At 41.0% G+C, this 17,773-nt stretch overlaps 2 protein-coding genes across 3 annotated transcripts in view; one reads left to right on the top strand and one right to left on the bottom strand.

Moving 5' to 3' along the window:
* Positions 1–8,353: 8,353 nt before the first annotated feature.
* The window catches only part of LOC128758624 (tubulin alpha-1D chain-like), a 29,908-nt gene continuing 20,488 nt past the window's right edge, over positions 8,354–17,773 (top strand). Inside the window, exon 1 of the mRNA XM_053864786.1 lies at positions 8,354–8,596. The gene's annotated coding sequence lies outside the window, so the exon portion shown is untranslated. The remainder of the gene's footprint in view (positions 8,597–17,773) is intronic.
* On the bottom strand, positions 11,675–17,686 carry LOC128758577 (leucine-rich repeat-containing protein 15). Of its 2 annotated transcripts, XM_053864683.1 has the most exons (3): positions 16,275–17,686; positions 14,967–16,193; positions 11,675–13,830 (listed from the first exon to the last, which is right to left on the bottom strand). In XM_053864683.1, the coding sequence occupies exons 1-3, from the start codon at positions 16,326–16,328 to the stop codon at positions 13,768–13,770; spliced, it is 1,344 nt and encodes a 447-aa protein (XP_053720658.1). In that variant the 5' UTR covers positions 16,329–17,686; the 3' UTR covers positions 11,675–13,767. The 2 variants fall into 2 exon arrangements, with proteins under 2 accessions (XP_053720658.1, XP_053720648.1); XM_053864673.1 differs by having other exon boundaries at positions 11,675–16,193; positions 16,275–16,853.

A 17,773-nucleotide genomic window follows, 5' to 3' on the forward strand; every position in this document is an offset into this window, starting at 1 on the left:
TTCTCATGTGGGAGTGAGGAACTGTGTTTCCTGTTTGAACACAAAAGCTCTCAATAAAGGATGTACAATGAAACACACGGTGCTTGTGATGAGCAGGAAGTAGACAAAGGAAGGACAATTCTCGAGTGTCCAGTTCTCACAGCATCAAACCAAGGTGTTGGAAAGCCTATGCTTGGAAGCACCAAACAACCATCAACTCCAGCACCAGCAGGATGCATGACACATGTTGGGTTGCAAGCCTGTGACTGCTGGTGAATGCGATATTGACTGCTGCACAGTTCTGGTCGGAGAAATGCTCACCAGGAAGTTTCTATCAATAACATGACCATTGTGAGATTAGTACTGTATAAAATGATAACACTGTGTCACTCAGATCACATACATTAGATCAAAGCGAGGGGAGATGTCGTCTTTGACACGTAAACAATCCCAAACAAACTGCAACTGTTTCATCCGCTCCACAGGAGACGGACACAAACAGCATGGCGCAACACGGCAGTGGCGACTACCCTGCTCCGTAACTCGCAATTCGTTCATGTGTTGGCGAATATTTAATCTATTGAATCGTGCATGGGGTCACGACAAACGTTCTGAGGAACACAAAAAAAAAATGAATGGGGCTCCAATTGCGGCTCATTCACATGCTATAACGTTGTACTGCTGCAGTTTATTTGAATTTCTCCAACCCCTGTTACAACATTACAGCCACACGAGTCACTCATTTCAGTTTGACTTCTATTTTGGTTCTTATTCACACATCCGTTCCTGAGTGCGCTCTGCACTTTCCCGACAAATTCAAAGAGAAAAACGAGTGCAGACTCATAATACGTACGTGCATTTTATTGGTTTAAATTTGTCTGAATCAGTTTATGAGTAATTACTAACGGAATTAGCCCAGCAGCTATGAAAGCAGCGCTGCAGCGAGAGGAATTCTCAACTGTAATTGCGTATTTTGTCTCTCCGCAATCCAACTTATGTCTCGACACGAGCCCTTGGTTTCCCACCGCCAGCAGTTCAGACTATAATGATCTTGCATTTTAATGTGCGACTATCACAAGGCCATGGTCTCAAGATGCCGCGTCCATCGAGCCTATAGTCGTCCTATCATCTCCATTATCTTTCTCCATTCATAATTCATGTTTCTTGGCTATTCCCTCAGATGCATCAAAGTAAACACCCTCCCAACGCAAACCTATATTCTGCATCACGCAGTGCTCCAGATTAGCCCGACTAGGAAGACTCACCAGCAGAACTATTTATATTTACCAGCCAATGTAACATTTTTCTGATGAGTACAAAAGCCGATCAAGGGCTCAGCAGTCCTTTGATATCAACACATGCTCATTATTAGACTGTTTAGAATGCAAATGCTGCTGCCCGGCTTTGCTGCAATTTGTTGTTTTGGTGGCTGATGTGAAACATGCTTCATTTTCAAATCTACTTAGCAATATGCTCCTTCAAACAACAGCGAAACTCAGCGGCCCCCTTTTATCTCGGAGACGCTGTCTAGACACAGGTCAATCCAGGTTTCCTAAAATAAATCTTGGGGGTGAAAATAAAATAAACAGATATGACCCCAGGAAAACAATTTGGCAACAATCCACTGACATGTGAATGTAAATCCCCCGCTGTGTTTCTGGTCATAAAATATTCACTGGCAGGCTGCTGCATAATTGGTTTGTGAGCTTAAACAAAGCGTGTGTTACGTAACGGAAAATGAAAGATGAAGAGGAGGATGAGTTTGTGGAATCCAATTGCAGAGTTGCTTAATTAAAATGTATTTCTCTCGGTGGTTTATATGAAAACTCCTGCTTGTCGTGGCTTCATCACTTCTGCAGGGGCTTCTGCGGCTCCTCCCTGACAGCAGCTTCTGATCCATCCACCATTCACCCTTGACACCAATTCTTGAGGAAGATGTTGAGCTTCCCCCAGGTCCAGTGGGCGGGAGGTGGGAGAAGATGGTCATCGCAGGGCACGCAGCAGGCAGACAGACACTCACGCTGACTGAAGACTTTTTGGAACAGACTGTTCGCCCTGGATAGGCAACCCTTAACAGCACAGGGTTAATAGCTTGTGTTGTGTTGTGGGGCTGCAGCAAACAAGTCTTTTTGTCGCACAGTTTTCAATGTCTCACCACAGGTGAAAAAGTTTCCCTTTCTGCAGCCGGTTTCACCAGCCCTGACACCGGGATCCTGAGACTCCATCTGGCTGCAGTTCTTCCCAGTTAATCTCAATTCATCACAGTTTAATGGTATAAGAATATTTGCCACAAGAAGCCTTGTCTTGAAAATATTTGTAAAAGAATTTCAATTTCATAAGAATTTCAAGTACATTCAGAGTAGTGGAAACCCATTGTGTAGCGAAAAACATCCCTGAACAAAAGCAAAAAGACTGCTTTTGTTTGCTTTTGTTCAAGGATTCCTCCATGTTTTATTTTATTTTATTTTATTTTATTACACAAAGCACTTTCCTAGTTGGTTCTGCCCACATCACTGTTTTATTTGCACAATTTACCAAACTACTTCCCTAGTTGGTGGGATCCTCACTGACATTGGCATTAAAAAAAAACAAAAAACTGAAAAAAGGTTATTCTGAAGAGGGTGTTACTAGGGAGAGTGATCAAGATCTGTAAAGGTGAAGGATGCTGATGAAGCTCAATCGAACGGCAGGCAACTCAGTGAAAACACAAACAAGACACACGTGAAGGTGAAGCGCTCGCACAGCTGCAAACTGGTGGTTCCGCTGACGTGTGCAGGCTTGTCTCGCCATCCCGGCGACCCGATGCTGTGACGGTTCACTCCCTGTTCAGGAACTGAAACAGGGACAGGTGAATCTACTTATTTAAAAAATAAAGGTTACACATTTGATTCAAACCTTTGACGTCGACGAATGAGCAAAACTGTGTAGCTCAGCTGTTGAGCCTTCCAGAGCCTTCCAAACCTCTGGTGGCCGCACCGCGACGCACACAACCTGAAATCTGTCGGCTAAAGCCCTGGATGTGGATTTCAGACACTTCATTTGTCACAATGCGCTTAATCTTCCTGTATTTACTGAATCACAGAGGTTACGATGGGGCCGACAAAAGAATTACAGCTGACAGGAGCGGAGAATGAGAGGATTTAAATCCCTTGTTTCACTTTAAGAGCATTATTATTTAAGTGTTGCGTAAGAACATGTGATGTGTTTTCAAGTGGATTTGAAACCTGAACATACTGAATAAAGCCAAATGTCACACAGAAAGATAAGATTTCCCACACAAAAGATTACCGCTCGTGGTTTTTTATTCCAATTCAAGATGGCTGAATTCCAAGTCTGTGTTTCGTAAGATGGGTAAGTTCAAGCGTCGCAGAGCAGGTGAGATGTTCCACAGCAATGACCTCCGTCTCTATCGACCCTCAGTTGTGAAAAGAAGAATAAGTAAATGGTCAACAACTCAAATACTTGAAATACTCTGCCCCACATCATGGTGCGGGGGATGAAATCTGACCCGACTTAATGAGCTGCACCGCCGTAATGACTTGTTTCATACCTCCAGAGAAGCATGGCAGCTGCCAGAAGTTGAAGAGTTCAATGTAACGTGACTGTATTAGACTAATTCTGCCTGAAAATCCACATTTGTCCCTGCTGAGTCACTGATGGTGCCGGCGTCCCAGCTGTGTCATTAATGTTGCAGCCTTTGGCAGCTGTGGGGAGTTAAAGCGAGCCAAGACAATCCAGGGCTGACCCCTCGCTTCACCACAGCTGCCTCGTGTTCTGACAGACCGACCTCCGGGGCTCAACTTGCAACTAAGCTTTTATTCCTCCCAGTAATGTCACCATATGGCTCCGTTGCAATGTTTTGTCTAATGAAGCAGATTTTTCTGCTTCCATTACATTTATTCACCAACTGTGGCTACAGACACTGTGATGCTTCATTTAGTGTCAAACTGTCAAATAAAAGCTGGATAGTTTTTATGCTCGAGGCAATGTTGCTAAAATCACTGGTTCCACTTGTTTTCCTGTTGCGTAACGTTTGTGTCTAAAACGTTTACATGTTTTTGTGAAGGCCGAAACTGTCAGAGACTAGTTTTGTTTATATATATATATGTGTGTGCGTGTGTGTGTGTGTGTGTGTGTGTGTGTGTGTGTGTGTGTGTGTGTGTGTGTGTGTGTTAGGGGTGTGATTCTCTTTTTTTTTTTTTTTTTTAATCTAATTAAATTTAATTTGAATGAATTTGGTATATTACTGAACCAAATGATGGACCCACACATACATTTAAACAACAAAATTTTGCAATTTTGCATCAGTTTGACAATGGCACAATAAATAACAATGGTGGCTATATTCAAGTTTTTATATCACCTAATTTAAACTATAGCTCTTTAATTCTCTTGAAAATATTTCTATAAGAATTTCAATTTTATAAGAATTTCAAGTACATTCAGAGTAGTGGAAACCCTGCCCATTGTGTGGTGAAAAACCTCCCTGATCAAAAGCAAACAGATGCTTTTGTTTGCTTTTGTTCAGGGATTCCTCCATGCTTGTTGTTGTTGTTATCATTCTAGCTGCGATGTGTCTTGTGCATCAGTGGGATCAGTGGACCAGAAACTTGTGCACACGAGTCCTGGACCACTCTGCGCTTCCATTCCTGAGCACAATTTTCCTGCAGCTCCCAGCTGCACAACTCAGTGTTCTGGGAGCTTGAGAAATAGTTTTTGAACAATAGACAGTGATCAGACCCTTTACTGCCCGGCATCTATCATGTTTGTGTGGAATCGCGCTGTACATGTAGTTTCCAGCATCTAGAGCAGAGTCGCCTGAGGCGAGAAGCTCACCCCCCGCTGAGTGTTTCCAGAGACAAAGTGGAGGTCTCCAGGCGTGATCAAGGACGTGGCCAAAACCCGATCCAAGTTACACAGATTGATTCTGTATAAAATGAAGAGATGTTAAAAAAAATGAACTAACAGAAGGGAAATTTAAGTAAAAAAAAAAAATTAAGAATAGAAACACAAAAAAATTCTTCTTCATTCACTCATCACTGCTGGTGTCACATTTTTAAAAACATGAATTGCTATTATTCTGTTTCTCATGTCTTACTACTTAAAACCAATAAATCAAGAGGTACATAAGTAAACAAACCAAGAGAACCAAATGTATGGTAAAAGGTCAAACTCCTTCAATTTGATGTATGCACATTTAAAATGAAATGTAAGTTCAGAAGTAAGTGTATTAAATGTATTCACAAAAAAAAAGTATGGTTAAAATGTTTGTATGCATGTATATACAATAAACAAACAATGTGTGCAGAAACTGATGTGGTTTATCGAATAAAAGTAAACTTTTTAGTGCAGCCGGAACAAAGTGGTCTTCATGAATAATTGATTTCATTTCAGATACGGAGTCTTACTGTTTGCAAAGGCTCTGTCCACAGTGAGAATCCATGCTTCCCTGCATGGTGCTTGCGATGTGGGTTAACGTGAGTCGTGACCGATTAGATCACTTCTGAAGGGGAGGGGGGCAATGTCTCAAACAAGATAGGAACAAACAAATCCGCTTTGCATTCCCTCTGTACCATAAAGAAGCTCTGTACGGTGCTTTTCATTTCATATTACCATGTGACTGCAGAGGCCAGCAACAGAAACGAACCACAAAATAATGACCTTTCCCTCATATTTCTTTGATGTAAAGCTTCAGTGGGAGTACGGAAATAAAAGACTGATTTAGTATAATTGCCTCTTGCAAGATTTCTGACTGATGAGGAACACAAAGCCCTGCGGCTCAATCAGTTCTCTTAATTTTGAAGGGCTCTATAAACTCTTTCTTCAGCTTTGATTTCTGTGAGTCACCACTGTTAGCCGTGTTCTTTTGAGCCACATTTGTGTCTTGATAGGTCTTTGCATAGAAGCCTTTTGGGGCACTGTCTCTGACCAGACACCCAGAAACCAAGACATTCCATCCTTTCCATGACTAAGATCTCGACTCTTCATTTGGCTTTTGTGTTTTCATGAAGCGCCTGTGGCAACCAAAATAGCAAACTGACTGAGAAAGGCTTTCAGTTATTCCACAGTGTTTTAATGTTTGTGTGATGAAAATGCAAGCGGCCTCAGAGGAATGCTACATAGTGACCTCTTCAACAAGATCAAGTCAGTAATATAGATGCGCATTAATGCTGCAAACGGTTGACTTTTCATAGATTTTTTTGCGGGGGAGCAGAAAGCTGCTTTAACACAAACTTAAATTTCTGTGACGTACTCTGCACGAGCAGCTAAGCAAAACGGATATATCACATTTTTATATCAGAGCGATGAGGCAAACATGCATATTTCATGTGTCCGCAGAGAAGCTGTTATGGCTCCAGACTAATAAATAAACAAGTATTCAAGAGGTCTCTCGTACAGGTCTTGGTCCTGGTGGCGGGTGACAGCATCGGACTACAGCAAATCTCCGTCTATTCATTTGCCGTTCGTCCTTGAGAAGCCATCAGTCTCGCTGCTAACAAGCACTCAAACCTTGAGGCATTTGCAACCTCATTATAAAATCTCACATTCAAACCTGGAGCCTGGAAAGTTTGTTGTTGTACAGCACGACCTTGCCTCTGAAATATAAAGGGTCAAGGACGTTGGCAGCATTTATGTTCTGGTATTTCAAACTTTTAAAAAAATAACAATGAAGTCAAAACACTCTGTAGCCAGGTGTCTTTACTGAAACCTATAATATTGATGTGAATTAAAAATAAATAAATAAAAAAAATAGAATAGACAAACCCAAATAAAATAACAAAGAACGTCAAAGTTCTGTGCACTTTCTGTGTGAAACCAAAGGCTCTCTCTACTGTAGCATATGAATCAGAATCAAAACTCCAAGCGCAGGGCCGCACTAACATCAAGGCTGTTGCCAAAATGAAGCAATGAGAAAATAAATCACAAAATATGGTATGAAACTCTCTTAATTTAAATGATGATATTGTTCTCAGTTCCTCAGTCATTATGCCATCTACTGCATTAAAAATAAACAGCAAATCCTGATGTATTTTTTATATTGATTATTTATATTATATTTATATATTTAATATATTATATAAATATGTATCTATATCTATATTTTGGGGTGAAGGTATAGCAAAAGTAATGTAAAAGTCGATTGATGCTTTACAATTGAAATGCAGTAATACTGTCATTTTAACTAAGTGCTTGAAAATGACATGAACAACACTGATGAGGAGCAGATGATTACGATCTTCAACATGACACTCAGAGTACAAATGTGCTCATCTCAAGCTGTGGAGGCTGTTGACCGTGAAACCTAATAGTGGTAGACAATTACACAACATTTCTGTTATCATATTTAGTGATCAGGAGCCGCGCAGAGCATCCTTGTACCCCATCCTCTCTGATGGCTCTGCCTCATTTACATTTATATTGCTACTCAATGCTCACAGTGTCATATTGTGCCAGTGTTCTCTGACCAGCAGGCCAACTGTGCTGACGTGGGTGTGCCGATGACCCCTCCAAGGGCAGCTCAATGTCAGGGTCGGGAGGCTATATGTGGGTACTATTCTCTCTGCTGGGAAGGTCAGTGTCACAAAAAGATGCATTTCAATGCGTCATCTGGATCAGTGGATAAATGAGTGCTGCAGTCTGAGTCTCTTTATAGTTGACGCTAGAACACACGGAACCTTATGACATCACACGTCAGCCAGTCTATCTTGAAGGTCAAAAAAATCATAATCCGACTGACCGCTCCGGTTTATAAAGTGCCGCGTTTGGATTTCTATCTTGACCTTGAACTGCACTGTAAGGGCAACATATCATTGATATAGTCAACCAAAATATATGAATAAAATTGACACTAATGCGCTTAACTTGTTTATTGCTAAACATGTGCCCTCATATACACTTTCACAGCACTTTTAAAGCTAAGAAAAATAAAATAAATAAAGCTACAAATTAAAAAAGCAATATATTACACATAATTATTACTCTTAATCTGTTGTCAACCTTGTTCCACCTGAGAAACCATTTGCTTCCAGGGCAGCCAGTGTGTTTTGATTTCCTGCAAGGCTTTCACATGTTCTCTTATCAGAGGTTCACAGAATTTCAACTTTAATTCTTCCGTTAAAAGAATTGCTAGTGGCTGTCTCGCGTGGAGTTAATGAGGTGTGTCTCATTGATATTCTGGAGCCGGTCAAATATGGCAATGAGGAAAAGCAAGTGTCTTTATGTCATCATTCCTTCACCGTCAGGTGTTCCACAACGTCTTTGTAACTAGCTTGAAAATGCCCACACAGTAGCCTAAAATGAGCTGGTGGTGAGTGTCAACCAAAGCTAAGACTCGGGTTCAAAACTCTTTAGCTCCAGAAACTATGACTCTTCACACATACGACTCTAAAATTAGACAGGGAGGAAGCTGAAAATAGGAAAACATGTATGTGTGTGAGAGTGTAGCTGGGCTAATTCTGTCCCACATCATCTTTCAAATCTTGACACGCCATTACTGTAGGCCATCTTTTGTTCAAGCCGTCACTGGAAACACCACTCAAAGGATTTGCTTCCTTTCATGAGCAAATATTCTTCAGAAGAAAGTCGAAGAACATATGCAGAGCAGTAGACAAACCAGGTGAGGAGGCATCATTTATCTGTTTTTCTGTTCACTCTTTCCTTGAATCTACATTTTCTTGCACATTGTTTCTAAGCGCTTTGGTATTACTTTTTGCACTTTATAATATTATTTCGTTTTCATTTTAGTTTGATATGTTGTGTACAGAGCATGTTACGAACATCATTTCCCTTGGAATTAATAAAGTTTTCTGATTCTGATCAGTGTGAATTGGGTTGTTGAGAGAAGGCTTTGGCAAAAGAGAGTCTAATTTTCACACCTGGAGAATTGCTGTTTACTTTTAATTGGAAATGTGAGGTTATATTGACCTGTTTTTCAAACGGATGTAAATGCTAAATGCTTTTATATTTAGCCACACAGGGGCGCTGTTGGGTTTCCAATCTGTCCAAGCATCATCCTTGCAATGGCTGTGTTTTGGCATCTTGTAGATCCGATCATCCCAGTATTTTTGGCCCTCGTCAAGCAGCCCTGCAATAGATATGGGTATATATTGGCATTGGTTTCACCCCAGTGGGGATTCCAGTATTAATAATATGAATGGAGTAATTGACTTCACAACACTTTTTTTTAAGGAGTGTATTATATCGTTGCTGATTTATTTGTAAATCATACAGTCAGCATTTTGTTCATATTAAATCAAAATGTGAAATGCTGTCATGATGTATTTAGGTTGGTCTCGGTCCTGGACTTGTCCCGTCATTGGTCTTAGTCTCAACTGTGTATCAGGCCCTCAAAGTCTTGGTCTTGGACTTGGGTTAGATGTTCTTGACTGCAACTCAAATGCCATGGATACAATTTTCAATACTACTGCAGTTATTCACTCATGTGTCACATAAATGTGTTTTGCAAAAGCATGACTTCACGCCCACGACTGCCTTGGCAGCCATGAGTGGTGAAATAAAATCTTGGTAAGAAGTTGATTTCTGCATTTCAACCCAGTAAGTATAAAATCAAAACCAGGTGTCAATAGTGAAATTGTACTGCATCGACTTCATGAACATTATGCCAGGGGTAATGAGAACTGTGGTCAAAAAGAATCTGTAATATCTGCATAGCTATTATTTTAAAAACTGAATTACACAACTATTGATGAACATGGTTCTTTCACACTTTAGCATATGATAAAGTGATGTTCCATCTTGCTAACACTGAAGCTACTCAAAAAACATGAAGAGGCACATAGGGCTCCTTTAATGTTTTAATGTCTCAGGACGTCTGGGTGGTGCTCGAACTTCTTTCTCTTTTGCTTCCTCATGTCTGAAGTCAAACTGTTTAAGCTTATTTGCAAATGAATAAATAAATAAAATAAAAGGAAAGGAAAGTTGACAGAAGTTTCATATAGAGCACTATGCAATCCAGGCAAGTCAGTTGTTGGCAGTTGTGTCGTCATATAATCATCAAGTCATCTTGTTGAAAGTTCATTCCTGGTGCCACACTTTGAATATTGGGTAAGCGGGACCCAGGAGATCATGGATGTTTTCATTGCAATCCATTTTGACAGGACTAGTTTCCTCCTCTGACATTGAGGAGCACTGACTAAAGGGAGAGTGCGGTGGAGAGCCTGGAGGAGGGCAGCTGGTCGACAGAGATTGGCTCAGCTGGCACAGTTCGAGGGCACTCGGGTGGGAGATGGAGTAGAGGGTCCGACACCAGAGCCAGGACCGCTGGCCTTCAGCTGGATCTCTCTCCAGTTGTCTCTCCCCTAAAATGTGACAGCCGAGATTCCATTTAGGTTTTGTGTTTCATGCATTGGTGGGGGTTACTTCATAGTACTGGTGACTCATAAGAAGAATTTAAAAATAAATTAAAAGAAATAATGGATTTGAAAGGAGCGGCAGCAGGTGTTCACAGTCTGTTGGACAAAATAATAATAGCAAGTTTATACGGCACTGTGTAGCTATTTCTGATTTATTTCTAATGACAAAGCAAAAAACTACACTACACTATAAAGACGCCTGGTAGCGCTTGCAAAACACCTGCAGCGTATATTTAGCCACACAGGGGCGCTTTAAGTCACCATGCTTTACACTAAATGAAACACAATTGTCGACAGCATTTGAGAAATAATGGATGGTGTGAACAAAGACAAAGGACTGAATGATGCAGAAAATCTAAATCAAAAGAGTTTGTTGTTATCCCTGAACCCACCGCAGGCTCCTTAGTTCACAGGCAAACCGTGGCTGAAAATGGTTTTTGCTTCTGACTAAATTCAGGTCAGTACCTTCAAGTTTGAGGCCATGGTTCTGAAAGGAAGTCGCTGTCGTGCTTGCATTGAGATGTGGCTTTTGAGACAGACATTTCCATCTTATCTTATGACACCATACAACTTGAATAGCTAGCTATTCAGTGGTTAATGTGAACATTCACCAAGACAATTCACAGGAACCACAAACCACGATGAGTCCAGCATGTCCTAATCTCCCCTTCCTCAGATGCTGCGTAATAGAAGTCTGACGGTCATTAGCCCCAAATAATGGGCTCAACCATCTCATCTGAAAATACGACGGTTTAGCACCAACTATTTTGCAGCCCAAATGTCTGAGTTCAGCCATAATGGCCTCCTCCTGGTTTCCGCAGCCTTGTCTGCGGCTCAGCACTTTGCCCTTTTCACACACAATTACCTCCTCAGCTCCATTTCAGGCTCATTAGGAAAACTTGCAGGGTATGACTTCGAGAAAAGAAGCCGTCTCTCATGGAGGAGATATGACAAGTTCTCCTGCAGCAGGATGAGCACCTCTAAACGTAAAGAAGTGGAAAGGTGCTGGGCTGAGAATCTGGGATCTGCATGCATCTGCCTGAGTATGAGCAAAATAAGAAAGGTTTTCTGTACTGTTTCAATGGAAAACGTGACTTCAATAAACAGTATGCAGTTGTATCAGCACTAAAGTAAATCGACTTCCATGTGACAAAATATTGCTTCACTGTTCATCTGAAGATGAAGGTAAGATTGACAGTGCACCACAAGCAATTCTTGAATCATGGAGGATGTTTTATTGTTTGAATTGTACTTTATTGTATTTTATAGTCATGCAAAGCTTTTGAGGTACATATGAATTAAATTTTAATGTTGTGCTAATGTTGTAAATGTAATTCTTTGATACTCAGGACTGATCTTCACTTTAATTTCACATCTTTCACTCGTGCTACATAGAATATTTGTTGTGAGGTCATGACCGATTTTTGACCTTTGACCTATTTTATAATTCTTAAATATATCATTTCATCATTTTTAATTTATATTCCACCAACCCAAAACATATTTTTTGTTGTCATGAACATCAAATTCAAATTTCAAGTATAAACAGCATGAATGGAAAGAGAACTGCTCACTCTGCTTGCACAGGAAGCAGAGGAAGTGTGTGCTTCTCAGTGCAGAAGACGACCTGACAGACTTAGAGGGAAGTGTTTTGCACTTAGCTGCATCTGAGAGAGGAATAAAAAATTAAACAGTGTCTATGTGGAACTCCGTAGTTAGGATTGGGGGAGATAACTATGCTGCTAGACAGGCAGCTGCAAATCAACTTCAATTTCAATAATCCTCTGATAGTAACTGTTTCTTTTGACTTTTTCCCCAAGTCTGGAGCTACGACAGATCAAGCTTTGCTTCCTTCATTTACTCTCTCTTGTCGACTCCATCAGATTCTCATGGAGCTTCTATCCGTCCCAGTGACTTTTAGTATATGTTTACTATATTGTCTAAACACAACAATAATTTGTGCATTATGAGTATCAGGGCAGAACTATTGAGCGCTTGTCACTGACACATCAACCAGTCAAGTCAAAGAGTGTCCATACATATATTTGACGACAGAATCACATGACAAAATTACCCAAATATTTTCATTTGGAACTCTAGCTCCTTTCCAAAACAATGGGAATCTTTCATTAGTGCCATTTGTAAAATAAATAATAATAATAATTCTCCTTCTCTTCCAAGCCTACAGTCATGTGAGCACAAGACTGGGTTAGTGACTCTGACCTCGTGTTCTGCGCATGTGCGACTGTCTCATGAAAAGTCTAGTTAAAGTATTTCATCTTTACTATCAGGCTCTCACACAGAGAAGAATCATTCATAACATTTACAACTATAAAGACCTCCAAGTCTAACAAAGACCATGTTCCCATTAAATACACAAGTCATGGTGTGGCTGTGTAGGAAGAATTTATTATTAGATTTTAATCATGACTTACGCACGGGGTATCGGTTACTGATAACTGGGATGAATTTGCCGGGAAAGTAGTTGCAGTTCGCTACCACCCTCTGCTGGACCAATTTGAAAATTACACGACACTCCTTATTCTATGGCGCTACAGGTTGTTTTTAATCATAAAATAAGGTGTTTTCAAATGTGGCCCAACGATCTCCAGTTATCTCCAGTTATTCATAGCTGCTTATCTCAGGGCAGGTCATGGGCAGCAGTTTAAGTAAATATATCAGCTCCACCGAGGCGTTTCCAGGACAGATTTCCAAAAGAGTCAGCAAAAGTGATGATCCTTTCTACCGGGTAGAACTCCAACACAAACACAGCAAAATGTGAATTGCAAGCAAGATTCAGTTTCCCAAACCAGAGTGATGTTTTTGACTGATATTTTCTTTTAACTACTTTAGGCAACTTTCTTCTTATTTTAAGTGTGTAGCGGAAAATACAGTAAGTCAGAATTTCCATCATCTGAATTTCTAAATAAAAGCTTGACCAAATGTCGTGACGTAAAGTAAGAAGTGCACACGTGAATGAACGACCAAACTACAAAATAAAAAAACAGGGCAAACTGCCTGCAATTACACTACTTTAAGCAAGTCTTTCCACTTGTTTTAAGCGTGAAGCGGCAAATAAGTCAACATTTCCATGGGCTGATGTCATACACTGTATGGACAGGGACAACACACGTCTCAAGCATTGTGTGTACAGGACAGACAGTCACAGTCAACATCATTTTTGAACAGAGAGCGCCTCCTACTGGGAGGACGCTGTTTCATGAAGCCTCATCAGCCTCATCTCTATTAAAATCCCTCAATCTTGGTATGGTGTCGCTTTGAAGGGGCCATATAACAATAATAATAATAACGCATGAATGAAAAGAACATTCTTTTGACTAGAAGAAAATAGGTAGTGGAAAGTACTGTATGGTACTTTGTGCTCCTCTCACAGTCCTGAATGTAATAAACAAGTTCAATTCTCGAGACTCAAAGTCTTTGTGTCTCCTCCTCCAACGGCCTCAGGATTACTTCCCTCCTGTATGAGAAGTGGGTCAGTTTGATCAAGTGGTTCGACCTCCTGTGCCGCAGAAGGTTGTGTAGTGACAGAGTGTATTTGGCCAACACTGATGTAAAGATGGCCTCCAGCAGTGCTAGAGTTGTGTAGAATATCATCTTAGATTTGCATTGGAGATGTCTGCTGTTGTAGTGGTGGAGGAAGTCATCCAAGTTCCCTGAGTCCATGTGTGGCAGTGGGCACTCAAAAGTGGCAGGTGCAGGGGCTTCAGTGGTCTGTGTTGTCATCACAGTCGTGGTGGTGGTGGTGGTAGGAAGAAATGTTGTTGGTTCAAGAGTAGCTGCAGTTGTTGGAATGACGGTGGTCATGATGGGTGTGGTTGTCATCGTGGTTAGGAGTCTTGTTGTGGTTGTGGAAGCAGCTGCTGTGGTTGAGGAAGCGGTTGTCATCATGGTTGTGGTTATAAAGCTGGTAGTGGTTGGAAGAGTGGTTGTTTGGGGTGCTGCTGTTGTCGGGATGGCGGTCGTCAAAAGAGTGGTGGGGAAAGTTGTAGGGGCTGAAGGGGTTGTTGGTATGGTTGTAGTAGTGGTGGGGAGGGCTGTGGTTGCTAGTAGAGTCGTAGATGTTGTCGGTAAATAGGTGGTTGGCAGAGTTGATGTGGGTGTAAGAGTAGTAGTTATGGTTGTAGTTGGAGGAGTCTCTGATGTTGGAAATGTGGTTGTTTGGATGGTTGTCATTAAGGTTGTTGTCAGTATGGTGGAAGCTAGTGTAGTTGTTGGCAGCGTAGTTGGAATTTGAAAGGTGGTTGTTGGGATATATGTTGTAGAGGCTGTGGTTGGTAGTCGCGCCGTGGTGGCTGGGAGAGTAGTTGGCATGGCAGTTGTCGCTAAAGCTGTTGTCATCTTCATGGTGGTTGTAGGTGGTGTTGTGGTAGCTGGAAAAGTGGTCGTTGTGAGTTTGGCGGTCCGTGGTTGTGCCGTAGTCAGGTGAATAGTTGTTGGTGGAGGTATTGTGGTAGGTGGAGCAGTGGGGCAAATTAAGCGATCCACTGGCAACAGTTTGATCTCCTGTCCCTTTAGCTCAACTGGGCGCTCACAAACAACTGGATGTGTAAATACAATATGTGAGTTTTCTGTAATCCATCTGTGAAAACCAACCAGATTGCAGTCGCAGTGCCAGGGGTTGTGGTCCAGATAGACCTTCGTAAGTTTGGGTAATGGTTCGAAGATATCCGGAGGAAGCGTGTGGAGGTTGTTGCGAGCTAGCTTGAGAGTGGTCAGCGACGGCAGCTTTTCAAAAGTGTCTGGTTCAAGCCGCTCGATTCTGTTGTCGAGCAAATTCAACTCCGTCAGTTTTTCAAGACCTTCAAAATAGTCGGCAGCCAACGAATCGAAGACGTTTTTGGAAAGATCCAGCTTCTTCAGCTTCTTCAGAGGGCTGAATATCCCAAAAGGTAGAACACTGAGATTGTTCTGGCCCAAGCTGAGGTCAGTCACTTTCAGCGTATCTCCAAACAACGTAGGTGGTAGATTTGTGAGCTTGTTCCCCCGTAGAGTCAATGTTTTAAGTTGAGAAAATCCCTGGAAAAACCCTTCAGGAAACGATGTCAGGAGATTGCCGTCCAACAGCAGCTTCGTCAGTTTCTCTTTGTGAGGAAATTGATTTGAAGATAATTTGGATATCTTGTTTCCTTGTATGGCGATTTCCTTCAAGTTTGGCAAATTGTGAAAAAGCTTCTCTGGGACTGCAGTCAGCTGGTTTTCGTAAAGTCGCAACGTCTGCAGTTTGGTCAGATTTGAGAAGCCGTCAGCCGACAAGGAAGTGAGGTTGTTCTTAGCCAGATGGAGGGAAACAAGGTTTTCCAGTTTGTCAAAAGTCCCGTCTTCGATAACAGCAATCTCATTTCCATGTAACTGCAGCTCTCTGACCTTTTTAAGATCATCAAACAAGCCTTTCTCCAAACCTTGAAGCTTATTGTATTTCAATATCAATTTCTCCAAGTTACTGAGGTCCTTGAAGACCCCCAGCGGGATGGATGTGAGCTGCGTGTTGGAAATCTCAATGTGCTTTACATTTACCATCCTGTCAAACGCTCCAGGCTCTATGGACACAGTGTCTGTGTCCAGAAACTCCACCTTCTCCAGCAGTGGGTTGTCCACAAAGGCATCACTCGGAATGGTTTTAATGGAGCTGCCTACAAAGAAAACTTCGGTGACACCTGCCTTCAGGATCTTAGGGATTTCCGTGACCGATGTGCCAAAGACTTCCTGGTATTCTTTAGGGCAGTCAGTCTCCTTTTCACAAGGGGCTATTTGAGTCCACAAGGATCCAAACAGGAATGACAAAAGCAGGACATAGAACGTGTCTCTTCCCATCCTTGGCTCCTATTTGAAAAACAATAATAGCGATTGATTATGATTTCAGTTATAACCAGAAGCAAAAAAAAAAAAAAAGTCATGGCTTACCATTTTCTTATGAACAGAGCATCCACTGAGTAAAACAGCAACCAACAACAACATTTTCTTGTTTTCTTGTAGAGCACGGTCGGTGTCGGTAGTGAGAGGCAGGGTGTGTCAGACTTCTGCAGTTCAAGATAAGACCATGTCTGTGCACCGCTGTTTATACACGTTAGTTTGAAGGGGGTGATGAATTCAGCCAGAACATGTCAACAGCTGCAACCGTCTGCAGTGAGTAGCGGTTTGATCAGGAAGAGATCAATGGTGCATCCAAGTTGTAATCCCGAAGAACAAGCCTCCCCACTGCAGCCGCCATCACAAGACGCAGTGTTTCTTCCGCAGTTTAAAATGTTTAAATGTTTTTATTTTCAGTCATTTCCTGCCATTCTTCTGCAGTTGTCCCAAATTGGTGCTTTTGCTTCAACCATTAAGTTGTTTATTTCCTTTTTCCGATCTTACAGGAAAAGTCATGGATTCTGGTCAAAACAATGCAAGACTGAGTGCAGTTTTATTCATGAAGAAAATGTTTTCTCTCACAGTGTGCATCTACCTACTGAACAAAAGATTAAAAAGGTACATTTTAAAACTATATTCAACAGTGGACCAGTGACCTTGCTTTACCTGGCACTTGGAGTTTGGTCAGAAAAGGTCCACTCTTCAAAGTCAAAATGTGTAATGATGATTACGTCTTGTTGTGTTGCCATAACATGTAGCACAGACCTTATGAACGTATTCTCCACCATTTTCTTTCAAAATGACCTCATTTAGGAGTCAACTTTCATTGTCTTATATAAAAAAAATCTTCTGTGATTCTGTTTGTCATGTATATTTAGCATTAAAAGATGCGCCTTTTTGCACTCTGAAACATTTGTTAATATTTTTCATTGCAGGAAAGAAATTGACCATTTTAATAAATACATTGATTAATTATGTTTGCTTAGAAATAGATTTATTAAGACTAATACAATTTAAAAGGTATTCACATTTTAACTATCAATTAAAACGATTTTTTATTTGCTTTCTTCAACAGTCACAGTGTTATTGATCAACAACTCACTGGCATATTTCTGACAGTAAAGTTGTTTCTATTCTTAAATATTGTTTGACATCACTATTTACACTACCTGTTGACAAATGTTTTCATAACACGACAGTTATATTGTTAGGATTGACATAAAACTGCTTTTATTTTTTATTATTTAATTTAATTCATTCACAACATAGCTCTGACAAAATGGATGGCTTGACCATTTATTCACTTTGACTATATTACAGAATCCAGATTTCCATCTGGAGTTAGGAGGATTCTTTTAATGCCTTCAGAATGTCAACAGTCCAGGTGGAAATGCTAATGGCCAGAGAGGGAAGTTATTTTGTCTCAGTTGAAACAAGATCATTTTTAACATGACTTTTGCGTCTTTGTCCATACCAAAAGCCCACATTGTCCATCACTAGTCCAGATAGATCTAGATCCATCAACATCCGACAGAGACAAAACTTAAAAAAAT

This window comes from Synchiropus splendidus, chromosome 1, assembly GCF_027744825.2.
Source record: "Synchiropus splendidus isolate RoL2022-P1 chromosome 1, RoL_Sspl_1.0, whole genome shotgun sequence".
NCBI lineage: Eukaryota > Metazoa > Chordata > Actinopteri > Syngnathiformes > Callionymidae > Synchiropus > Synchiropus splendidus.

Excerpts from the sequence above, each read along its gene's own strand:
- LOC128758577 (XM_053864673.1), bottom strand. The coding sequence starts at position 16,328 with ATGTTGTTGTTGGTTGCTGTTTTACTCAGTGGATGCTCTGTTCATAAG. Across the intron at positions 16,194-16,274 it reads GCTCTGTTCATAAGAAAATG|GAGCCAAGGATGGGAAGAGA; the intron begins GTAAGCCATGAC and ends TTTTTCAAATAG.